Raw genomic sequence first — 27,278 nt, forward strand, 5'->3', positions numbered from 1 at the left:
CTTCCCTATAAACTCTAGTAGCACCTTTCCCATGGTAGTTACTTGATAAATATATAAGAATTGGCTGATGAGGGGAAAAAAAAGTTTTTCCAAAACACATCTTCAATCAAAATATAATGAGAGATAATTGTAATTTTTATTGTTGGTATTTTTCATTGAGGATATAAAATACATCTCTCACCCTGTGGGCATTTCCATTCACCAAATTATACATAGTAAGATAAAAAAAAACTGCATCAAAAAAAGAGATCAGGGTCTTAATCCTAGGATAATTTACTTTCTAAGCATAGATCACTTCTTACTTCTCCTATTACCATTATCACAGCTACTATTATCACTTCTACTAGTACTAAAACTTATTATTATATTATTACTATTGATGATGATAATGATACTAATTAATGATGATGATGATGATGATAGCAGCTTGACATTATAGATAGAGCCAGCTTTGAAATTAAGAAGACTTGGGTTCAAGTTCTGACTCTACTATATATATATTGGCTATGTGACCCTGTGCAACACAGAAGATATAAATCTCCATCTATATTGGTTCTAAAAAATTCTCACTGGGAGTCCCCTACAGTGATAAAGTTATAGGAGCAGTCCAAAAAATAAAAAAAGAAATACACACACACACACACACACACACACACACACACACACACACACACATCCCTCCTTCTTCTGATGTTTAACAGATTCTCAACAAAGGAAATAAAATAGAATTTTCAGGCCTTTGTAAAGAAAAAAGATCCATTGAGTCCTTGGAGTTTTTTTTTAAGGTTCTTATTTATTTGTTAATTTAAATTCAAATAGTTCTAACTGCAGCTTGACTCTTGGATCAAAGGTGGTATTTGAAAAGTTCCTGTCCTGCAGGTGTCCCTGACACCTAGTATTGAACCCACAGCAGGTTCTTGAGATGTTTGTGCAATTAGAATAACCAGCACTACTCCCTTCTGTTGATGATCAGAGCTTTGGCAAACATTACAAAGGTCCTTTTGGCACCAACAAAAGCCAAAGTGAAGCACATTCAAGGGGCCTGGAAAGCTGAATTCATGGTATAAAAAGAAGTCACTCTATTAATGGTTTGTTTATTTATTCTTTGCTCAAACTAGAAGAATAATTTGTACTTTAGCATCAATATTACAAAAACAAACAATTCTTAAATGTTTAAGAATTATGATCAACAACAATCAAGACTGATTCTAGATGACCAACAAAGAAAAATGCCTCCAACTTCAAGAGAGAGAAATAAATTTTGTGGATCTCCTAAAAGAACTTGATAACAGGTCCCCCAATCACTCAGAATCACAAAAAAATGTGAAGGGACTTGAAATTTCTGACACTGATATGCAGTTAATTCCAGCATTTTTAAAAACTCTTTTTTTTTAATTTCTAAAGTATTGTAGCCTTGTGATTAGTGGATTGCAGTTGGGAGTCAGAAACACCTGTCTTTAAATCTGACCTCTGACCTCTATGCCTACCAGTTGGGTGACCATAGGCAAGTCATTTAGCCCCTAAGCCTCAGGCAAATAAGACTAAATTATCACTAGGTTGTGATTTGTGTTGGAAAGCTAATTCTTAACACCAAAGTAATCATTTGATCTTGGCATATTTTGTTTTCACTTGCACAAAATAGATAGAAAATATTCTCAGGTCTCTCATCTGAAAATCCATAATTTACCCATTTATATTGTTTGTTTTTTAAATTAATTTTTAATCTATTATCTATATTTTTCTTCTCTTGCATCTTTCCCATCCACTGGAAAAAAAGATAGAAATAAAGATAGAAATTCTGTATCACAAGTAGCCATACAGAAGACATTCCCATTTTTAACTGAATCTGAAAGATGTGGATTCTGTTATCAAACTACATAAAGATCTGATAAACCCCTTAAAGATTTATTTTTTAAAAGGTCTACACTTTTTTTCAACCTCTTTAGCATTTACTCAGAGGTCCAACCAACAGTTCCAATTTTGAAGTAAAGATTTCTTTGCTTGTTCAGTTTTTGAGTGAAAGAAGTGAGAGGGGGAGACAAAGAGAGAAACAGACAAAGACAGAAGGAGAAAGAAAGAGATTGAGAGAGAGAGAGAGAGAGAGAGAGAGAGAGAGAGAGAGAGGAGGGAAGAGATAGATATAGGTAAGGAAGGAGGGAGGGGAACAAAAGAAAAAGAGAGAAGGAAGAGAGGAAGGGAGAGAGGAGATTGTAAAGTTAGTAATAAACTTGAGAATCTGGAGAGCACTTAGGAGTGCTCAAGAAGAGGTCCTATAGAATCATTCTGGCGTGGTAGAAAGAGTCACTCACTAGCTGTGTAACTCTGAACAAGTCACTTCACCTTGTTTGGCCTCAGATCCTTGATCCGTAAAATGAGAGCACTGGACCAGATCAGTGGCTCTCAAACTGTGGGCCCCAGACTCTTGGGGGCCATGAAATTATTGCAAAGGTTCTATAAACCATATGCTCACCAAGTATTGTCATTTGGGTTTTATTTGACTCCAACAAAAGGCTGCATGAGGGGTTTTGTATTAGTGGTTTTATATTATCAATGCTTCATTCCCCCCTAATAGAAGAAGGGGAGACAAGTGTTTTCTGGCCTCAGAATGAAATATGACTTCTTCCAGAATGACTTTTCTTTATTGTAGCTAACCACCCAATGAAGAGATACAAAAACTGCAAATGCCATGATGTGAGAGTCCAAGAAATTTTTTGACGTGGAAGAGAATTCAAAAAAAAAAAAAATACTCCAAAAAAGGTTTAGCCCCAGTGGACTAGAGAATCTAGAGTTTCTCTCATCCTCAAATTTTACTTTTAAAAAAATTTTATAACTGGGAGTACTGCCTCCATTAGAGACTTTCAAGAACTTTTAAATTCTTATATCCATGGAATACTTTGAGGACATTAGAACGACAAAGCAAAAACTGCAACACAAGTCAGAAGTTGATCCAAAGTTGGTTTTTAAATAGAGAAGTAGAAAGTAGAAAAAATGAATTTTATACCTTGTCAACCTATAAAAGGCTATATATATACCTGAGGCTCTGAACAATATTTTTACTTATATTAATAACTGAAATTAAAATAATATTTTAGGGATGGCAAAGCACCTACATTACAAACTACCTCATTTGAACTTCATAATTAACTAATGGTGGTGGTGGTGGTGGTGGTGGTGATGATGACAACTAACATGCAGCCCCTATTAAATGCCAGGCACTATGTTAAGTACTTTGCCAGTATTATCTCATTGATCTTCACAACAATCCTACAAGTAAGTGCTATTTATTGTCCTTAATTTACAGATGAGGAAACTGAGCAAACAGAGGTCTAGTAACTTGCCCAGGGTCACACAACAAAGCCAGATTTCAATTCAGGTCTTCCTGACTATCCACAGCATCACCTTGATGCCCATAATTCTACAGTGCTACAGGTTTAATTAGCTCCATTTTAATGGATAAGGATACTGAAGCAAAGAGAAATTAAGTGATTTGTACAGAGTACACAAGAGGTAAATATCTGAGGTTGGATTAAAATCAGATTTTCCTGAATACAAGTCTCACATTTGATCCTAAGCATAGTTTTGTTCTCTTTATACCATAGCCCCATCTCACATTTAGTAGCTGCTTAATAAATGCTCATTGGATAAAATTATCCAATTTGTTAACCTTTACTCACAGGACAAAATATTTCACCTTTGAAAGCTAAAAATTCCTCTGTCTTATGTGGGCATCAGAGTACGACACTGAAGTCCCACACCCAAGAACAAACTTCAGAGCCTACCCCAAAGCAGTTCATCAAAGAGTCCTCATTTTGAGACATCAGAAATGTATTTCTGATTCAGAGGTTAACCATGGGAATCAACTAGCCATTACCTCATCTTGGATTTTTATGGCTGTCAGACGGGATTTTTCTGCCTCCACGGTTTTCTCCTTTAATTGCCTCTGCATTTCGGCGAGTTCTCGGCGATTTTTCTCCTTGTATTCATCCAGCTGGTTCTGGAGTTCCAGAGTTGATGCCCGTGAAACTTCAACAATGTCAGCCATCTACAGAAAAATATACATATGAATAAATGAAGAGATGCATTTATAAGCACTAGAAATATATATATATATATATATATATATATATATATATATAAAACAAGTTGGTAGTTCTGTCTTCAAGGTGCTTAAGTACTAATAGGGGAAGATAAGACATAAAGAAAAGCTAGAGTTGGAAGGGGGTGGGTGGGAAATGGGAGTTGGCATCGTTTAAAAATGACTGGTAAAATGGTGGCCTGGTTCTATGTAAGATAGGTAAAAGTTTATCTGTTAGAGGTCATGGCTCTGGGGACAGTTTAAGTCCTAGTGGGAAAATATGTATAGAAAGCCAATTTCAGAGAACTAGAAATCTAATTTTTTGCCTAGGGAAATATCATCCTAAGGAGTCTATGTGGTACAATAGAAAAAAAACTAGATTTGGCATCCAAAGACTTGGGTTTGAGACCCAACTTAGACATGCAAGTTGGGTATCCCTGGGACAAGTCAAATGTCCCTCTCTGGACTGTTGTTTTTTAAATCAATAAAACTAGAATTCAAACTACATTCTTTTGAAAGGTCCCTTCCAGTCCCAGAACCTCTGATGTGAGATGGTCAAATTTACCTTGCCCCTCCTAAAGTGGACAATTTTTCCCCCTAAAGACTTTGCAAAATGCCTTGGGGCAGAAGCTAATGTATAGGTTGAAGGTCACCTTCTTTGAAGATGAAAAATGCTTTTGATGTAATCCCCTAGAGGACATCTGTTTGGTTCATCTTGTATAGCCTGATGATGAAAACACTTCATCTTATTAAAAAATGACCTATTTAGGGTTGAAATCTTACCCACGTGTTCAGAAGCCATACTACAAGGGTATTCTTAAAACAAACGGGAGGTGTTAGCTCAAAAAAAGTCTTGGAGTTTACTTACCCCCAAATCTAAATTTCATGGAGCAGAAAACCAAGGGGCATGAAGAGATGATAAGGTAATAGGGAAAGTAGAGCAAACAAAGGTGAAATGTACTTACGTTCCATGAGTTAAATTTAATCTTTGAAGCTAATAAATTCTCTTAGATCTTCTCCATTAGCCTGTATATATTAGATTAACTCCATTACATATCTTGTTCTTCATAGTTGCTTGCATGTTGTTTCCCCCATTAAAACATAAGACAAGGACTGTTTTTACCATTCTTCGTATTCCCAAAGGTTAGTATGCTGCTTGGTACATTATTAATATTTATTAACCTGATTTGAAAACTCTCTGACAAGATAGCACAGAGAATTAAGTGAGTTTTTGCTATGTCTTTAGAACTCCTCTCCACAATGCTTCCTACCCTGTGGGTTTCCTTACCTCTTTGTGCAGTTTCTCAATAGTCTTGTCCAGTTGCCATCGCTCATTCTCCATTTCATTCTTCAATCTCCTCAGTTGTTCTTTCTGGTCTGTCTCATCTTGTAACTTCTCCGAGAGATTTTTGTGCTCCTCTGTGGCCCGACTGAGATTACTCTACAGGTGATAGGGGACAGAGTAGAAGTGGGTAGAGGAGAAAAATTAACCTTATTAACAACTGCTCAAGCACCAGATGAAAATCAGAGGGTCTAGGGATATTTTTTTTTTTTACAAATACGATAAAGAACTGAATCAGTGAAAAAGAGGTAGGTCATAGTAAGGTTCATTCTCATTTCAATACTTCAAACAGTGTGGCTGTTTCCTCCAGCAAATCATATCACAACCCAATTATCTAAGTGGATGGACTCAGAGAGCTCAAAAAAGTCATTACTCTGAGGCTAACCTGGTAAAAAGCTTCTCATGATTTAGTTAAGCTCATCCAGCTTAACTGGATGGCAGTCACTCTTTCACACTCTTTATTTTTTCCAATTACATGTAAAGACAATTTTTGACATTTTTTTATGAAATTTTGAATTCCAAATTAAGTCCCTCTCTTCCTATCCTCCTCCCTCCCTAAGAGAGTAAGTAATATATAGGTTACATATGTGCAATGATGCAAAATCTATATCTATATTGGTCATGGCATGAAATAAATTACAATTACAGTTTGTAAAAGGATAAAACAAAATGAAGGGGAAACTAGAATGCTTCAAACTGCATTCAGATTCTATTAGTTCTTTCTCTAGGTGTGGACAGCATTTTTCATCATGCATTTTTTGAAACTGTACTAGATCATTGTTTTGCTGAGAAGAGTTAAGTCAATCATAGTGGATCATTGCACAATGTTGTTGTTACTATGTTCTCCTGGTTCTGCTAATTGTATTTTGTATCAGTTCATGTAAGGATGGCACTCACTCTTACCTGCACTTTAAAAAAGTATTTTCAGGTCTATGGGACCTGCCAGATCGTTTTTTACTCTCCAATGAAGCATTGCTCTAGGACTTTGCAATAGCAAAGAAAGGCTATTTTGAGTACATACATAACAGACAGTCAGACACATGCACATACACACACACACACACACACACACACACACACACACATATTTAGAAAACAGGTATGCATTTTTATATACCATCCTATTTATGGTTTTCTTGACAAAAATAGTGATTTGTCATTTTCTTCTCCAGCTCGTTTTACATATGAAGAAACTGAGGCATGGTATAAAAGAAATTACAACTACAATTTACAAACTGAATCCAGTTGCAGTCTAAACTAAAGGTGAAGGATCTGAGACCAGACTTGAACTCAGGGAGATGAGCTTTCTGACTCCAGATTCAGTATTCTTTCCACTGTTCCAGTTAGTTGCCTTTTATTTAGCAGCTATTATATGCCAAAGGTCTGTCTTTCAATGGACCACTAATCACCTTTCCTTCCTTCTATGGTCTAAAATATCAATATAACTAAAGATCAGGAGACTTCTCTAGAACCCAGAATCATGGATAATGTGCCCCCTACAGACTGAGTTGTACCTAGTCAAATGCATTTTTCTCATTCCTCATTCGTGTTCCTCTGTGGCTTGACATATAGGTGACAGGTAACAGGAGGCAGGTGGGTAAAGGAGTGAAATCTTCAAGTCCCTAATTATCTCAAGTTAAGCTACAGGTCTCCTCTTCAATAATCAATGCATGCAAAATTGAGACCTTCAGCTTTCAACATTTAGATGTTGACTAGAATGCCTCATCTCTAGAAATCTCTAGGATTCCCAAACCAATAGGAATGGAAGAAAAAGGACACACACTTGCTATACAATAGTTTACTATAGTCACCTTAATTTTAGGGTTTTTGTTTCTTGCTGTTTTTTGCCCTCACTCCTATCCCCAACTAGATTGTAAGCATTATGGGACATATGTTGCATATATGCATCTCTTATTAATGTTCTTCATGAGTTTTAGTCATGTCTCTCTATGACTCCACTTGGTTTTTTCTTAGCAAAGATTCTGGATTGGTCTGCCATTCCCTTCTCCAGATCATTTTACAAATATAAAAACTAAGGCAAACAAATTTAAGTGACTTGCTACTCACTAGTCACTAGTCACACATATAACTAGCAGATGTCTGAGGTCAGATTTGAACTCGGGGGGAAAAGTTCAGATCCAGTTCTTTATCCACTGTGCTTCCTTGCTGTCCCATAGCATCCAGTTAAAAAAAAAAGACAAGTGTTTACTAGGCATTCATTTAGGGATCCTAAGAGATTATCAACCCTATGTCACACATCCTTTGAGTGACTGTTTTAATCAAGATTATGGCTAATTGTTTCCAAGGAAATGCATGCTGAATTCATCAGGAATGAAGTACGCCTGAGATTTGCTCTTAATTCTCTGTATCTAGTGCAAATTTGGAGAGGGTGGTATGGTCAAAATGGCATCAGCTTTATTCATTTAAAATGGTCCTAAGAGCAAATGGGATCTCTCAGTCTACTTAGCCAAGAAGAAATTCCATAAGTCTCCATCACTTTAAATACAATAATAAGAAAGCAGGTATAAAACAAACATCGTTAAGGCAGCATTAAGAAAGTATTGAATTCATTAGACCATGGAAATTCTTTCCAAAGCTTGATATTGTGGCAATTATGGTTTCACATCTAGAAATCTACATCAAGCTACAAAGGTTTTGAGTAAAGAACCATCTGATGCACCTACTTAAGTTCAACTGTAGTAGCTTTCCCTCCAGTCTCAGTAATTCATAAATGCCACCAATAATTAATCAAATAACCAAGTGATTATTAAGCAGCAACTATGTGAAGTGCTGGTTGTTGGGTCAGGAAGACTTCTCCTTCTGAGTTCAAATCTGGCCTCAAGCTGTGTTATCCTGTGCATATCACTTAACCCCATTTGCCTCAGTTTCCTCAAAAAAATTCTCTAGAAAAGGAAATGGCAAATCACTCCAGCATCTCTGACAAGAAAACCCAAATGATGTCATGAAGAGTCAAACATGACAGAAACAACTGAACAACAATAATAAATATGATCAATAAGAATTGTGCTAAAGGAATGAAGAGGTTTTAATCTATAACAATAGAGAGAAAATCCAGAAACTGTGCTATTGATAATTTTTTTTGTTTTTGCAAGGCAATGGGTTAAGTGACTTACCCAAGGTCACACAACTAGGTAATTATTAAGTATCTGAGACTGGATTTGAACTCAGGTACTCATGACTCCAGAGCTGGTGCTCTATCCACTGTGCCATCTAGTTGCCCCCTATTGATAATTTTAGATTAGAAATGTTTTTTGAAGTTTTAAAATTTCAAAACTCTAGGGCAGCCTTTAAAAATACCAATGAATCTCTCCTTGTTCTTCTGGAAAGCTAAAAATCTCATTTAGGAAGTAATCTTTAACAGACAAAAAGAATATTACTAAGACCATTTGTGCCAGCTTTTAAGATGGAAAACAAATGGAATCTCAGAGTCTAATAAACATGGTCTGTCTAGACAGTGTGATTATTATGGAATTATTTCAGAGTACAAACAATATAGGTACAAACTTAAATGATTAAAATTTTAGCTGACATCAGTGAATAGCAAATTGACACCAGTGCTTTCTTTCAGTGTATCACACAGGATGTCCCAAAAGTCTTTGTGCCATTTCAAGCTTTAATACCTTGAAACAGCACAAAGTCTTGTGCTATTCTGTATCAATATTTTCAAATTGTATGGTGCAGTACAGTTAGCAAAAAAATTTTCACATACATGAGATTATTTTATCCTGAAATGGACTACCATTTCCATGGAAATGTTAAAGGAACATATATTATAAGTAGCAGAGGAAATGAGAGCTTAACATCATTATTCCAAAAACCTTGTTGAGTTAGTTAGCCAAGGCAGGTATCATTAGTCCAGTTTTGCTGAGGACTTGTCTAAGATGACACATATGGAAAGTGGCTGAGCCAGAGCCTGAATGAACTAACTCCAAGATGAATGCTCTTCCCATTATTCCACACTCTCTGTCTGATATAGCAGCCTTTTCCACAGCTGGGAAAACAGACCCTGAAAAAAGTGGCATGTCAAAGATAATTTCCAAAGCACGAATAGAAATTCCAGAAGAAAAAAAAAGGAGGGAGCATTAACATCTCCAGGCTTTCAGCCACTATTTGTTCCATACAGAGAATTAGCTGTTGACTGTAGATTTACAGCTGGTGAAATCCTTCAGTATGTGTGAAACCTCCTGATATGACAGGACAAAGACACAGATGTTCTCAGACATGTGTAAAAGCTGGGCCCAGGATTTAGTATTTTCTTCTTTTCTATTCCCAAATTGCTCACAAACTAAAATCCATCTGCAATGCCCCAACTCTGTCTTTCTTTCTTCCCTTTTCTGTTCAAGGAAAGCCATTTTTCTTATCCACCAATTTTTCAAAGTATATTATTTGAAGTTTTAATTATTTGCATTTTTGTCTAAACTCCTCTATTAGATTTAAACTACATATAACTTATTTCATCTTTGAAACTTAGTTCAATGCTTTGTACATGGTAGATGCTCAACATTGGATGCTGAAATTTAACTACTGGAAAAATTGGGTAATTATAATGACCAAACATAGCTCCGAAACAGAAATGAGAAAAGGCATCATTTTTGCAGAGGATTCTGGGTTTAAATATACCAAGTCAGTCTCAAGTGATATGTTTTGCTGAACTGCAGGGTTTTATTTTTTCTATTGTTTTTATTACAAAGGATATATTCTCTGTTTGAGGGAGGAGGGTAATATTGGATAATTGGAAATGAAGATGATGATAAAAAAAAAGATAAAAATACAGATTGAACTATTGACTCTACAATGAACAGAAACCAAAACAGATACCTCATGTAGCTCTGAAAATGATACATCATTTTATCTGACCTAGGGAAATCTGTCAGAAAAAAAATTACTAATTACAATAAAACAATTAGATCATGAATTCTAATTAAACATCATTAGTTGATAAAAGTTTATGGTAAATTTCGATAAAAAAAAAATAAAACACAGGAGAGCTAAGGAGGCCAGTTGCAATCTCAGAATCAAGACATGCTTAAACCATGACCTTGCCCTCAACTTTGCTAAATACATTGAGATCATCTGTCCCACATACCCTCATCTACTCATACCTCATGCCCCCTATTCAAAAATTCAAAGCTTCTCTGTCTCTTCCACCCATCCTATCCTATATTCCAGTTTCAAAGGATGGGATAACTCATGTTCTTGTCAAGATTCATGTCTTCTCTCATCTTTTGCAGAAGAAGCTTGCTCTATTTATCATTCCTTCTATGTCCTTTTCTTCCTATCTCTTGGTTTTTCTCCAAGTTGCTCTAACACTCTCAGTTATCCCTATCCTTGAAAGCCTTCAATTAATCCTATCTTTCCCTCAAACTATTGTCTTTCAGTTTTCCTACTTTTCAGTACTAACCACCTAGAAGCAATTCCACCCAGTCAATTCTCAGACCTTTGCCAGTTGTCCTTTGACCCCTCTAACTTTCTAACTATTCAATTAAAAGGTTATCAATGAGCTCTTAATTATAACTTCAATGGTCTTTTGTCAGTGTTCATTTTTCTTGACCTTTCTACATGTTTGTACATTGTCAATAGCCCCTCCCCACCCTGGATAGTGAGTTTCTATATCTGTCTCTCTTTCTTTTCTCTCTCTCTGTCTCTGTCTCTGTCTGTCTCTCTCTCAACCTTTCCGTGATACTACTCTTTCCTAGTACAATTATCCCTCTAATTCATCATTATTTATCTCCCGGTCCTGTAGTCTTGAGTGTCCTCTAAGACTCAATTCTAAGTTGTCTTCTTTTCTCTCTTTTGGTGTTCTCTTCCTTGGTGATCTCATCTGCTCTCAAAGGTTCCTCAATACCAGTCCCATTTTCTTTTCTTCCCCTCCCTTTCATTTCATAGATGCCTTTGGAAACCTATGAACCTCTTCTAAAAAAATGTTAAATAACTGAAGGAAATGGCAAACTTTAGACATCAGTGGAAATAAAGATAAAATGTTTTTCTCCTTCAGGTTCATGGGTAGGAAAATTTATCAATCACTTGAGGGGATCCATGGAAGCTATGCTAAAAATTCCTGCTCTATGCATGTAGCCTTATTCTCTCTCTCTTTTCAGTTTTACAATAATAATTAATTGCCTGCTAGAAAGTCCTACCTGGCTGTCTATCAGTCCAATACTGAAAAAGTTAACAGATTCAAAACAAAATTGATAAATCTTTCCCTAAAATTAGTTCTCCACTTAATTTTTCTTTTTTTACTGAGGGTAACACCATCTTCCTAGTCTGCAAGTTTCAAAACCTTCCAATCAATGGACTTTCCCTTAGACCCCAACTCCCAATATCTAATCAATTACCAAACCCTACTGATCTCATCTTCACATCACCTTACACATCTGTCCTTTTCTATTCAGAATCACTAGCTGAATTTGAGTCCTTATTGCCTGTCACCTAAGATTACTATACTAATCTCCTAATTGCCTTTTTGCCTCTAGGCTCTCCCTTCTCCACATTATCTTCCACACAGATTTCAAAATAATTTTCCTGAAGTACAGGTCTGATAATATTTCTTTTTTTCATTTCTTTTATTTTAAATTTATGGGATAAAACTAGCAATTCCATAATACTATACAGTGAAAAGATGATTGCACATGAAACTGCATATCCACTATATACAACTTGCTGTTCCTTTCCAAATATGCAACAAAATTATCACATCAATTTCTTTTTCTTCCTTACTTTACCCTGCTCTAGAGATGGCTACTATTTGATACAAATAAGTATTCATTTGTAAAACTATTCAATACATACTTCTACTTATCATTTCTTTCTCTGGATGCAGATTGCATCTTTCTTCATGTCCTTTATAGTTCATTTGAATACATACATACATATATATATATATATATATATATATATATATATATATATATATATATATATGATAGTCAAAATAATTCCTTAATATCAATTCCCTAATCCCAATTTGGTTCTCTTTTTCCCTCTATGGCAAAATATGAACTCTTCTCTCTACGTTTTTAAAAAGTGCTTCATAATCTGGCCAAGGATTGCTTTTACAAGTTTATTTTATATCATTCTCCTTCAAATTGCTTTCACAAAACTATAAATTGTTCCCCAACATGACAGGCCTCTACCTTCACAGACCATCTCCTGTGCCTGATATGTGCACCCATCTTCACCTCCCCTTTTGGAGTCTATATTCCTCCAAGGTTTAGATAGGGGGCTATCTCTCCACTGTCAATTCTTCCCTGATATCCCCAGGCATTGATATTCTCTCCTTCTTCAAATATTCCTAGAGGATGACTTTGACTTTCCTGCCTTCAGTATCATTTTTATATTCATCTGACTTTGTGTCTTATTCCATCAGTAGAATGCAAACTCCTTCAGCTGAAATCTGCTCTGGTTTTTAATCTTCTTATATTCAGAGTCTAGCATCCTGAGCTTTGCACTGATTTCCAGAGTCTCTTGAGTTTTATGCTCAAAGTGTGAGAAGAATCATTGCATGCATACATAGACTTTTCCAGCCACAAAGTCATTTTTAAATTGATTTATGAAAGTTTCTCACCACTAAGCACCCCCATGTGCCTGAAGCTATATTTTTCACAAGTGGAACAATTCAAGAACTCTTCTTTCATTGTAATTCTCCAAAGCATTGACTTTTTGGTGCTGAGGAACTACAATTACCTGCTTGGGGAATAGTTTCAAATGTCGTTTCTATCACACCATCTCATAAAACAAAAGGTACAGAGGTCGTTATTAAAAATCCTATCTTTAAATAATACCTTTCAACTAACAGAATATTCTAATAGTCTAAAAATCTAGTGACTGTAGGTGACAGTAGCTGCCTAATTTCAATTAAAATCCTTATGATAACTGATTTTATAGGCTTATAGTCTAATACAATTTTTCAGAGATTTATTTTAAAAGACTGCCATGACAGATTTGGGGAAATGATTAAGTAAATCTTTCTACAAAATTCCCATTTCACCTTCTGAAAACTGTCAAGTTTCTTAGGATCTAACTTCTTAAACGACACTTCATAAGAACAGAAAGAGAAATGATTTAAAAGTTATAATGACATTATAGCTGAAGGATTGGGAGGGGGGGAATCCTGCTAGCAAGAGAAAGAAAGATGAAACTATATTTTTACATCCTTTGGACATTATTTATTTGGGACTTCATTGAAGTAGGGGGCAGCTAGGTGGCACACAATGGAAAGAGCACCAGCCTTGGAGTCAGGAGGACTGAGTTCAAATCCAGCATCAGACACTTAATACTTACTTAGCTGTGTGATTTTACACAAGTTACTTAGCCTCTATGCCTTGCAAAAACCAAAAATAAAATAAAATAAAATAAACGCATCCCCTAATTTTTACCTGAATGTCCTCTAGTTGACTCTCCAGTATCCTTTTTGCTGATCTCATTTCCTTTTCTTGATCTTTGGCACATAAAAGGGCTTCTTCCAATTGCTGCTTTTCCACCTACAATCAAAAAAAGAGGGAAATACACTGAGACCAAGTGAAATTTGTGACAATCGAACTGCCACTGTAGGATAAAATCAGCACCAAAAGGTAAAAGAAAACAGTAGAAAAAAATAGAGTATTATCAAATTGACCCCCATCAAATAGCAGGAACTCTCTTGTTTCAACCTATCGACATAGAAGAAAACACACAAAACAAAATTTCATTTAAATCAATAGCATTGGGAAACTGAATCTATCAACCTTTAATTGATGATTCAGGTTCATAAATGGAAATATCTATTTGTATGTACTGCTGCTATTTATGTAATTATGTTAGCTTTATTTAATTTTTCTCTCTCCTTCCCTAATGATTATTACTACTAGTAGGAGACTAGGTTTCTTCTCTTCCCACTCCAGACCTTTCTCTGATAGCAAATCCCTTATGAACATTTGCTGTTTGATAAGTGAGATAAATGAGATCAAGAGAATCTAAAGGTTCATTCCTATGGACAGAGCACATGAGCTTAACTATATGAACTTCATGATAGTTGTTCAGATGTCCAGGGTTTTTACTTCTGGTTCTTGGCTCATCTCCAGGAAGCTAAAGTTACTTAAAGCCTTACTTCTTCATGAGTTTTACTGTGAATATGAATCTATATATCATGCATACATACACAGAGCCTATATCAACACTGTTTGTTATGACCTGCTCTCACTTTCACATAGTTCAGGACTAAAGATTTCATGTGCACAAAGGATTCTAATATTACTTTTTGCTGATAAATTATGATTCTAAATACCTTCCCACCTCAAAACATTGCCCTTCCCAATACCGACAGGGGAAAGGGAATAAAGAACAGATAGCATTAATCTACAGCTTGCTCCAATGATTCTTACCTCACATTTCTTTAATTTTTCCTTCATTTTGACTTCATCTAATTTCATCTCATCAACTTGTGTCTGAAGTTCTGTCATGCTCACTTCTAGTTCTCTGATTTTTTCCTGTAGTTTCTCATTTTCTTCAGCTAGAGCCTTCACTTGGTTTTCTGCTCCTGATTGAGTCTGTTGTGAAGTGCTACTCCGATGGGCCAGGACTAGAACATTCTATGAAAATGATGTAGTAGAGGACTGTTAGAACTCTTCTGGATGCTGAGAAGCTGAGATGCTATAGCTGAACATAACCATTCAGCTGACAGAGGGAAAAAGAGAAACAGGGTAGGTTAACCCTCCCCCTCCATCCCTACTACCCCCCACTCCCCACCCTACCCTGCCCCATCACTTCCTTTTGTTCAGTTAATAAATAAACAATTATTGACTTAGATGATTTAGAGCCTAGTATGCAGAAGACTCTGGAGATGAAAATACAAAGAATGAAGACATTTCTAATCTAACAGTGGAGGCAATAAGGTCATATAGAATTATAAATAGAATAAAAAGACATGGGAAATTACAAAGTAATTTGGGAAAGAAGGTACAAGTGGATGGATGTGAGGGAGAGATTATGAAAGGTTTTATAAAAAATGCTACTTGAGCTGTGTCTTGAAGGAAGCAAGAAACTAACCCTGTGGAGGTGAAAAAGAGAGTACATTTCAGGAAAAGGGGACGATCAGTTCAAAGTCACAGAGACAGTGTCCTAGGTGAAGGACAGAAAACTAGTTTCACTGGATCATAAGAGTACAGGAGTGGAAGTAATGTATTACGTTGTATATTTATTTAACAAGTTTATTACACTGGTTGTGTAGCTTTAGTTTTCTAAAATGAACTCTACTTAAGAGCTTCTTGTTTTCTCTCTAAATTATTTCAATCATTTCTCAGTTCAACTGAAAAATTGCATGTGCATTTGCTTATATTATGATAGAATTCATTCCATGGCAATGGAAATCTGTCTTTGCCAGAAAATGTCATTTGCATTCACAATGTTCTATTGCACATGTTAAATTGTCTTTTTGGATAAAAACATTGCTGTTTTATGTAATACAAAAATGGATATTCATGAAACTAGGACAGCTAGATTTAACTACCTTAACTTAGGACCCACAGCATGACCTAAATCTTTAACTATTCATGAGGCATTCTCTCAAATTCATTCATCTTCATTATTACAGGTATACGTGTGGTTGACACTGATCCTTACAAATATATAAGCCATTTCTGCAAAAGTGATCAAAAAATACTTCTGTAGACACATAGCATGAAAATAATTCATATGTATATCTTTTTAATGTTATCAAGTACTCTTCTCACAAATCTCAGATAGACAGACAGGTAAATCAAACTTCAGAACCCATCTTTAATGTACATTATTTGTGTGAGTTTCAATTTCTCTTTCAGTTTAAATTTCCTCACCTATAAAATGAGAGGTTTGGATTAAATGGTTCCCTGAGGAGTTATTATCCCCATTTGATAGATGAGGAAACCTGTACCTTGCTTGTGATTAAGCAAGCCAATAAGCATGTGAGTGTTTGAATCTAGAAACTAAACCTGAATCCTAAAACTCTTATTAACTTGAACTCTTGCAGAAGTATCTATTTGCAAGCATATAAAGAGAGAAAGCTATTATGATAGGGACTTTCCCAAAGGAATTGTTTTCTTTGTGTAAACTCTTTGGAAGACTTTAAAATTTGAAATAATAAAGTAGAAGTTGTTTTCTCTAAAAACTTACTACCAAAAAGGCTTATAATACCCACAAAAATTCAATTCAAATATTTAATTATTTCTGGGAAACTGAACAGTTCAAGACAATTTAATTAAACATTTCTTAGTCAAGTACTAAGCATTTTATGTCAGGCCCTTAAGTAATGATGATGCTTTTTCTTTCTGTCTCAAAGAAAATCCTAATATCAAGGGAGGTGATGCCACGATAAACACATGAATTGAATTTTAGTGAAGGGGTGCTGAGATAAGTCACCAGGCTCACTGGGTCCAGTGGCCAGATATGAATCAGAAAGATTGAAGAGAGCCCTGGATGTGAGGCAATTAGAATTAAGTGACTTGCCCAACTAAAGCCAAATAGAAGGGAGAGATATTGCCAAGAGATCAGTGATTTCATAAATATAGATACTTCTGCAAATGGTGAAGATTTCACCTTATACTATCTGATCTTGTACATGTTCTCCAATAAGCCTGATGTGGCTGGGTTCAGGGGAGGAAGAGTGATACAATGTGCTAGAGAGCTTCATTTATATCTCTTGATACTCCCTAGATGCATAAAAAATACAAGTTCTGTAAATGAGAATAATTTATAAACTCTCTCTCCCTTTCTTGCTAAATAACCAAGTATTATTCTGTTTTAAACATTTTTCTCAAGATAGCCCTGCTTTTCTTTAACAATGCTAACAACATTATTATAGCCTACTCATCCACACAAGGAAAATTAGCAAACAGGAGAGATAAGGGAAGTCTTCACAAAAGAGATGGTAACTAAACTGAACACTGAAACACAAAAGGACTGACAGACATGAAGAGGTAAATAAGGAATACATTGCAAACATAGAGGGGATGGCTTGTGCAAAAGACATGGAGGTAGCAGATAAATCATAAAGGTTAAAAAAGTTAATAGTCTCATTGTACTCGATATTAAGAGTGTATGTATGAAAAAGAAGAGTATCAAATAAATCTAAAAAGATATATTGAAGTCAAGCTGTATAGGGTATTAAGTTCCAGTATGAGGAATTTTTTTTAATGATTCTATTGGAAATAGAAAACCACAAAATTTTTGAGCAGCATGATCACATGGTCAGAACTATGTGCTTGGGAGATCATAATGGCAGTTATATGGAAAATAGAATGGGAGAGAATAACTTGCAGGTAGGGAGACAAATTCCAAATGAGAAGTGATAAGAACTTGAAGCATAGTAGTGGCTAGGAGTAGAGAAAAGGGGACACCCCAGGAAAAAGAAAAGTTTGGAAGGAAACAATTAAGTAGTCAAGAAACATAAGACCAAGAAGCCTTTGACAAAATACAGCACCCATTCCTACTAAAAACACTAGAGAGTATAGGAATAAATGGATTGTTCCTTAGAATGATAAGCAGTATCTATCTGAACTCATCAACAAGCATCATATGCAATGGGGATAAACTAGAGGCATTCCCAATAAGATCAGGGGTGAAACAAGGATGCCCATTATCACCATTACTATTCAATATTGTATTAGAAATGTTAGCTTCAGCAATAAGAGAAGAAGAAAATAATTGAAGGAATTAGAATTGGAAAGAAGAGACAAAAATCTCATTCTTTGCAGATGACATGATGGTATACCTAGAAAATCCTAAAAAAAATCATCTAAAAACCTACTAGTAACAATTAGCAACTTTAGCAAAGCCACAGGATATAAAATAAACTCACATATATATATATATATATATATATATATATATATATATATATATATATGACTAGCAAGATACAGCAGAGAGAACTAGAAAGAGAAATCCCATTCAAAATAACTTCAGACAATAAAAAATACTTGGGAGTTACTCAGAAACTTTATAAAACAACTACAAAACACTTCTCACACAAATAAAATCATATTTAAATAACAGCAAATATCAACTGCTCATGGATAGACCAAGCAAATATAATAAAAATGACAATTCTACCTAAATTAAATTACTTATTTGGTACCCTACCAATCAAAATTCCAAAAAAATTCTTTAAAGAGTTTGAAAAAATTGTAAGTAAATTCACATGGAGAAATAAAATTCAAAAATTACTTTTGGGATAAAAACTCTCTCTTTGATAAAAAAAAAATGTTGGGAAAACTGGAAGTTAGTATGACAGAAACTTGGATTAGACCAACATCTCACACTCTATACCAAGATAAGATCAAAATGGGTACAGGATTTAGACATAAAAGACAATATTATAAAGCAAACTAGGAGACCAAGGAATAGTTTACCTGTCAGATCTATGGAAAGGGAAGCAGTTTTATGACAGGAAGTGATAAAGAACATTATTAAAAAATAAACTAAAAAATTTTGATTGCATTAGATTAAAAAGCTTTTGCACAAACAAAACTATTATAATTAAGATCAAAAGAAATGTAGTAAATTGGGAAACAATTTTTACAACTAGTATTTCTGACAAAGAACTCCTTTCTAAAATATAGAGAGAACTGAGTCAAATTTATAAAAAACCAAGCCATTCCCCAATTGACAAATGGTCAAAGGATATGCAGAGGTAATTTGCAGATGAGGAAATCAAAGCAATCTGTAGACATGTGAAATATTGCTCTAAATTTTTATTGATTAGGGAAATACAAATTAAAGCATCTCTGAAGTATTATCTCACAACTCTCAGACTGGCCAGTATGAGCAGAAAAGACAATGATCAATGTTGGAAGGGATGTGGGAAATCTGAGATACTAATACATTGTTGGTGGAACTGTGAACTCATCCAACCTTTCTAGAGAGCAATTTGGAATTACAGCCAAAGGACAATAAAAATGTGCATACTCTTTGATACAGTAATACCACTACTGGAGTCTATACCCTGAAGAGATCATGAAAACGGGTAAAAAAAAACATCACTTGTACAAAAATATAGCAGCTCTGTTTGTGGTTGGCAAAGAATTAGAAATTGAGTGAATGTCTATCAGCTGGGAAATGGCTGAACAAATTGTGGTATATGTACATTTTGGAACTCTGTTGTTCTATTAGAAACCAGAGAAGCCTGGAAGGATTTGCATGAACTGATGATGAGCAAGGTAAGCAGAACCAGAGGAACATTGTATACCATAACAGCAACATGGGATTGATGATCAATCTTAATGGATTTTCTCATTTCATCAGTGCAACAATCAGGGACAATTTAGGTGGTATCTGCAATGGAGAATACCATCTGCATCCAGAGAAAGAATTGTGGAGTTTGAACAAAGACCAAAGTCTATTACCTTTAATTTTTAAAAAAGTTATCTTATTATGTAATTTTTCTATCTCTTATACTTTATTTTTTCCTCAAGGATATGATTTATCTCTCAACACATTCAACTTTGATCAATGTATAGCATGGAAACAATGTTAAGACAATCAGACTGCCTTTTGTGTGGGTGGGGGAGGGAAGTGAGATTAGGGGGAAAATTGTAAAATTCAAAAATAAATAAACTTTTAAAAAATGAAAAAACCTGTAAGACCATGATTTGTTTTTTCCTTGAACACTTCTATATCTATCAGGATCTATCTTGGCCCCTTCCTCCAACTTTCCACCATCAGCATTGGGAAGAGGCTTCAAGATAGTGGGAGAAATTGGGGGGGGGGGGGAGTCTGACAATAACAAGGTTGGAATTTCATGATTTTTTAAATAAGTTTTGATAACATTCACCTACTATTATTTTCAATCATCTTTCTTGTCTTTTCTAGGAAATTTCAGCAGCCTCAGGCTTTTGCAAACAATGATGTGTTTTGGCATCAGTTTGCAAAGAGAGTCTGTTTTCAGTATTAACTTTGAATTTGTAAATTTCTATTCCCAAACAGATGGGAATGGAAGGTTAAAATAAAGGTTATGAAACCAGAAAGAAGAATAGGTACATTGGCTTGTAGTACTTCTAGAAATTTATGTTTTTCCTTTATTTAAAATAAAAATCTAAAAATCCAGTCTTTTAGTCATAACTGAATATGGCTTAAATATTTACAAAAATAAACTGGTTAGCCTTATAAATAGCATTTGCAGGTTATCCAAGGTGCTAAAAACATTGCATTGGAATACATAAACTACTAATTTAAAATGCTCCTCTATATCTATATGCTCCTATAAACCACAGACCTGGCATGTTCATTTTCAAGATAACTGGGACATGTTTTAGTGGCCTATTCTAGCCCGAAGGAATTTATATATGTAGTATTTTATATATCCCAATATATAAAAACACTGAAGCAAAGTCATTACCATTTAATGCATCTAAACAGACAGCAGTATCTGGAGAGCAACAATGAATGACTGAAATGAGTCAGAAATTCAAGCTATACATTAACTTAAAGACAGTCTTTGGTTTTGCCTTTTGCTAAAATTGCACTCCTAGAACCCCTTATCTAAATGGATAATGACTATCTTTGTGGAGGAGTGAGTTTTTGGAATTCTGGAAGTTAAACAGATCCCAGCCAAGGTCATAAGACTAAGTCTGATAAATTCAGGAAAAAAAAATCAACTAGGGGATGAATCAGATTCTTTTCCCTTTCATTCCCTCTCATTCTCTCTTTCTTTTATCTCAGCAAGCAATAGCAATGCTCAAATATCCCAAAAAGTAGATTTGGAAGGATAAATAATATCTGCCACCTTTGTCTCCTCCCTACTACTATTATTATTATTAATTAACATTTAGTTAGTTATTTTTCATTAGTAACATTATTAATAACTAACATGTACACAGTACTTCACAAATATTATTTCACTTTATCCTTACAAGAATTCTGGAAGGTAAATACTATTCAAAGATATGTGGCTTGTTCATACAGCTTAAAAGAGTGTGAGGAAGGGACTGGGACTGCAGTCCTCTAACCACAGCTTCAAATTCCTGGAGATGAATGAAAAAGTCATGAAACATCATTGACACATCAGAGATGAGAACTTTCTCGCAAAAAAAAAGTGTAAAGTTATAGAGTGACATTTGATGCTGGTGCTTCTACAAGCTAACCTGAGATAGCAGAGAATGTGTAGCCTAGATAAATTATATTATCTTCTAGTAACAGACATGAAATGAGGTATAAATTAGAAGAACACAAAAAATTCATGTCTCTGGCAATCAACTATTTTCTTAAAAAAATTCATAAATTTCATTGGGATTGTTAAATTTTGTGTGTTAGCCATTTCTCTGGTATAGTCAGTGGCTTACCACAAAATAATCCATTGATTGAACGTTTGCTACTAAATGATGAGGACAGTGGACAGAGTTTAATCATCTCACTATATTACAAAACACTTCCTAATCCCTAGACTGAAACTAATTCAGCCAGTAAAATCAAGTTATCAAGCTGACACAAATATGTATTTGAACAAATGTTATACATAAAGAATTGTACTAAATAAGTAGTAGGAAGGAGGGGAGCCATAAGATACTGTTCCTGCCTTCAAAAAGTTTATATCTATGGGGGGGGGGGGGGGGGGGGGGGGGGGGGGGGGGCAATAAACTGGGACAAATTGCTTTTGTTTTGTTAAAAATCAAAGGATTTTAAGTATAATTTCAACACAGAAGAAAAGATATGAGACAATATATGATAACTCAACCAACTGAATGAAACTCAAATAAGAAAGTAAGTTATGACTTCTTGAAAGTATTGTAGAAGAGATGGAGTTTAAACTAGGTCTTATAAAAGGAAAAAAGAATGAACAGAATCATGAAAACAGAAAGAGAAGACATAATTAAGGTATAAATAATAAACTCAGGATGGCTGGGTGGCATACTGGATAGAGCACAGACCCTGGAGTCAATCCAGCCTCAGATACTTAATAATTACCTAGCTGTGTGGCCTTGGGCAAGCCACTTAACCCTGTAGACTTGCAAAAAACAAAATTGAATAAATAAACAAACAGAAAAATGAATGAATGAATAACAAACTCATTTGACTTGAAGTATTTGTGTAGGAAGTTTTTTTTTTAAGGATTTATATGCTACCAGTTTTCAGAAAAAATGCAAAAAGAATACTGGTGAATAAAATTAGGAAATTACACTATGAATGACCTAATTTTTCCTATTTTCAATGCAACTTGGGTGAATGATTTGAGGAGGAATTATGGCATGAAACTGCCAGCACTATATGGACTGGACTAAAAGAGAAACTGAGGGTGAGGAGACCCTCAATTATATAGGGTATCCCATAAGTCAGACCTTAAAACTGAACTGAGACTTTTCAGCACCCTATAATTAAACCAAGAATGAAGCAAATTAAGATGATAGAAGGAATGGAAGGAAGAGATGAATATATGACAGAGATTTTGAAAAAAAGACTCCTAAGGACTTGTGGAATAAATCTCAAAATGCCACCTAAGTATCAGGTATTCATATTTTTAGATATGGAGGAGAATTTCTCAGAAATGAGAGGAAGAAGTCAAAGAATGATTGAGAAATCAATGGTAGCAAATAATAGAAATGTTATTTTTAGAATAATGGAAAGTCTTTGAAGTGGAAATGTCTTAACAGGCAGTTGAAAATTCAGAATTGGAATACCATATACTAAGTTTCTTACTATGAATACTGAGTTAATCCCCCCCCCCAAAAAAAAGACAGAGAAGTTGTTTTTGAGACTTGACTGGTCAAAGGAGCTAATACACTGGTCACTGCTTAATTTCCCAATCACCTAGGGCAACCTAAGAAATAAGAATCCCTCAGATTTGACATCTTATTGACATGAGTCAGTAATTCTTTCTAACCAACAGTGTTTTGATAAAGTGGATTGGCGGGGGAGGCGGCACTGCACTAAGTATTCATTTTATGCTATCATTAGGTAAATATTTTTTGTTCAATTTTGGGAGTCAATGAGGGTCTGGGGGCAGCTGGTTGGTGCAGTAGACTCCACTGGTACTGGAGTCAGGTGGACCTGAGTTCAAATCCAGCCTCAGACACTTAATCTTTCTTAGCTTGTGTGACCTTGGGCAAGTCACTTAACCCCATTGCCTTGCAAACCCCCCCCAAAAAATGTTTATATTTCTATACCACTTAAATGTTTCTATATACCTATATAAATTTGGCAGTCAATCTCAAGTTGGAGGGTTTTGTTGTTTTCACATTTGTTGAAGCATCATGTTTCATTCTTTTCCTGAAAATGAATTAATTGAGAAGCCTAAATCAGGCCCAGTCCTGAAGAGAATTATAATACATTTGTACCACTCATTTGGTACTTTTTATAAGACCATTTGGTATTCATGACTATCAATCTAACTAAACCATAAGCTTTTTGAGGAGAAAAGATCCTGGCACCTAAAGATAGCAGATAACCAATAAATAATTATTGTGATTCAAGATGATAAGCATGATGATGACTGGGCTAGATGAATAGAAGAAAATGAAATGATCAGCCATTTCAATAATACAAAGATCAATTAAATTTATGGATGAAGAAGTCAATAGTGACTTTAAGAGTGTGATTTCAATGAAACATGAGGTGGCAAAAAATGTAGAAACCATAGTTGTAGACTATTGATTTGTTTGAGAAATTTAATAGTTAAATGAAGGGGAGAAGTAGGTTGGTATCTAAAATAGCATGAGGATCAAATGAAGTTTTCATTTTTGCTTTTAAAATCAGCTTGATAGAGCGGCTAGGGCAATAGGTAAGTGGGGAAAAATTGGATTCAAGCACTGTCTCAAATGTGTCACTGAGTTCACTGAATTTCTCTTTGCTTCAGTTTCCTCATATGTAAAAGAAAGTTCAAATCAATGCTCAAAAAACAGTTAAGATAGAAAATCATAGATGAGAGCCAGAAGGATACTTAAAGATCACTGAATATTTATAGGCAAACCTTCAGAATATAGGAATAGGTTAAAGATTTCACCTTGGAAAAAACTCTATTAATGGAGATGGGAGAACATGTCTTATGAGATATTTAGAGGTGAAGAGAAGATAAAATGAAAACACTCTTGCCTGATGGCTTCACTCTGCCACAGAAAGTAATGAACATAAATTCAGACAAAAAAGGGAGGAAGGAGAGAAGAGGGACTTACAGAAGAGCAGAATTGAGAAAGACAGGTAGGTAGTAATATTCCTTCTTTTTCCTCTATGGTTCAAGAAATGCTCTTAGATTTCTAGTCTACAAGAAGCATAGAAATCAGTTTTACAAGCTTTCCTTTGAAAGAAATAAGGCTAGACAGTAAGTCTATGGCAATAGCCACTCGCAAGGAACCACTGTGAATCTAGTTCAACCCTGAAGCTATAGGATTAAAGATTTAGAATTGGGAAGTAAAGTGATCTCTAATTTAATCATGTCATTTAACAGATGAGGAAACTGAAGTCCAGAGAATTTCATTAACTCTCCCATGGTTACACAGTATTAGAGGCAGTATTTGAATCAAGGTACTCCCTCTTGACTCCAAATCCAGATGGTTTCCCCACAAGAGCCTCTCTAGCACAATCTCATATTCTCTCTCTCTCTCTCTCTCTCTCTCTCTCTCTCTCTCTCTCTCTCTCTCTCCCTCCCGCCCCCCCCCCCCCCCCCCAATTCTCTTCATCTACGCTCTTCTTCCTAGGGTCACAGAATTTTTAAGGACAAACCATGGTTCTGTTCAATCCTCTCATTTTTTTTTGTTTTTTAAAAGATTTTATTTATTTTGAGTTTTACAATTTTCCCCCAATCTTACTTCACTACCCCCACCCCTCAAAGAAAGCAATTTGCCAATCTTTACACTGTTTCCATTATATACATTGATCCAAATTGAATGTGATGAGAGAGAAATCATATCCTTAAGAAAAAAATATAAAGTATAAGAGATAGCAAGATCAGACAGTAAGATATCAGTTTATTTTTCTAAATTAAAGGTAATAGTCCTTTATCTTTTTTTCAAACTCCACAGTTCTTTCTCTGGATACAGATGCTATTCTCCATCACAGACAGCCCCAAATTGTCCCTGATTGTTGCACTGGTGGAATGAGTGAGTCCATCAAGGTTGATCATCACCCCCATCCTCATTTTACAGAACAAGACTCTAAGACTCAAATAGGATAGCTTATATTTCTATACCACTTAAAGGTTTCTATATACCTATATATATATTTGGCAGTCAGTCTCAAGTTGGAGGGTTTTGTTGTTTTTACATTTGTTGAGGCAAAGAAATAAGATTTGCTAACCAAGAGGCATATTATTAAGATGACAAATCTGTCATTTCTTAGTTTCCCCAAGACAGTCATCTTTTTTTTAATCCTACTGGACATTTTTGTATACCTTTGGTATGATTAAAATGCAAAGGCTAATTTTGTTCAGAAGAAACTTAGGATTTCTCTTTAGGAAGTTAGACTGAATCTCTTGCATTCATCAGATTTTTCCAGGCAAGAACAGTGTGGAGTTGGAAAATACTTTCAGAAATGCTGACTCCTTAGAACCCCAATAGGTGCTTTGTAAAATGTGTCTCATGAGGGAGACTTGGAAAGCAACACTAAGCAGCTAAAGGTAGCTTAAATTAGTCTAATGGTGCATATTGAGAATTAAGTTATAAGCACAAAGCACTCCTTCATCTTTAAGATCCTATAAGGACAAGCACTCTTGCCATCTGGGCCTTTCCCACTGCATTCTTCTCAGTTCCCATCTATATGTTGAGAAAAAGAATTGCTTACCAGCACAAAACAATGTGTGGGAGAGTTGGCTAAACACATTCTGTTTATACAGCTGCTTCTGTGGCTGTCCTATCTTTCATGCCCCAGAGGTGCTAATGAATAGTTTGGGAAGTGTTTTAAAAGTATGAATTTGTAAACTGAGGAGAAGGTAGTAGTGAATTACCTCCAAAGTCCCAGGCCATTTGATGTCCAAAGTCTTGGACCTAGGATCCTGGCAACTTTTATTTCAATAAAATCTAATCCATTGTCATTTATGCATTTTATTCACATCTAAAAATTTGTGCCTTTTATTCACATCTAAAAATATAATTTTGAAAATGGACCCATAGACCATCATAACCCTAGACCATCACTTGCCTTCTGTCTGCCTTCAGTTTCCTCACCTGTAAAATGAAGATAATAATAACATCTACTTCTCAGGGTTGTTGTGAGGATAAAATGAATAACATTTATAAAGTGCTTAGAACAGTACATACAACATAAGAGGCACTTAATGAATGTTTTGTTTCCTTCCCTTCCCAATTTTCCACTCCCAAAAAAGAGTTTAAAAACTCATTTCTTAAAGATAATCTGGAATATTATTCGACTTCGTGATATTACTTCATAACTTTCCAGTGAAGCAAAACTAGGAAAATTTAGTTTACATATGAAGATGTCCTAGATTCACTGTAGTATGTATAACGAATGATTACAAGAAATCTATTAATTATCAAGTAAAAAAAAATCAACTTCATCCTTACTTCACAGATGTAGAATTTTGTGAAAGTGGGTGCTCTCTCTATCATAGATTGTGATCTTCCTGTGACTTTCTCTGGATAGAGAATTCAACAGCCTGCAGACAAATTAGTGATGAATCTCTCCAAACTAGCTTAGGCCAGAGAAATCCAATATTAGAGTATGGAAATATTTTCGCAGCTTAGGGAGTTCCACCATTACAGTCTTTTAAGAAGCTAAGCTCACCCCAGGATAGGAAAAGAAGATAAAATTTAGCCTATCCTTTTAATAATAAATAATCCTTAGGGAGGTTCTATGAGACACAGTAAATATGCTAAATGGATACACCACCAACTAAAATTTTAGGAACATATAATATATAATATATTGATTATTGTTACTATTTTATCA

The 27,278-nt window shown here is 35.0% G+C and overlaps 1 protein-coding gene across 4 annotated transcripts in view; it reads right to left on the reverse strand.

Annotated features, from left to right (window-relative positions):
• CGNL1 (cingulin like 1) overlaps positions 1–27,278 on the reverse strand; it is a 221,124-nt gene that overhangs the window by 38,844 nt on the left and 155,002 nt on the right. For all 4 annotated transcript variants that reach the window (XM_074234587.1, XM_074234586.1, XM_074234585.1 and 1 more), the window contains exons 9-12: positions 14,798–15,004; positions 13,814–13,918; positions 5,364–5,516; positions 3,872–4,042 (exon numbers count right to left, since the gene is read on the reverse strand). In XM_074234587.1, coding sequence (XP_074090688.1) covers positions 3,872–4,042; positions 5,364–5,516; positions 13,814–13,918; positions 14,798–15,004 — 636 coding nt within the window. The remainder of the gene's footprint in view (positions 1–3,871; positions 4,043–5,363; positions 5,517–13,813; positions 13,919–14,797; positions 15,005–27,278) is intronic.

The sequence above is a fragment of the Macrotis lagotis genome, chromosome 4 (genome assembly GCF_037893015.1).
Source record: "Macrotis lagotis isolate mMagLag1 chromosome 4, bilby.v1.9.chrom.fasta, whole genome shotgun sequence".
Classification (NCBI taxonomy): Eukaryota; Metazoa; Chordata; class Mammalia; order Peramelemorphia; family Peramelidae; genus Macrotis; species Macrotis lagotis.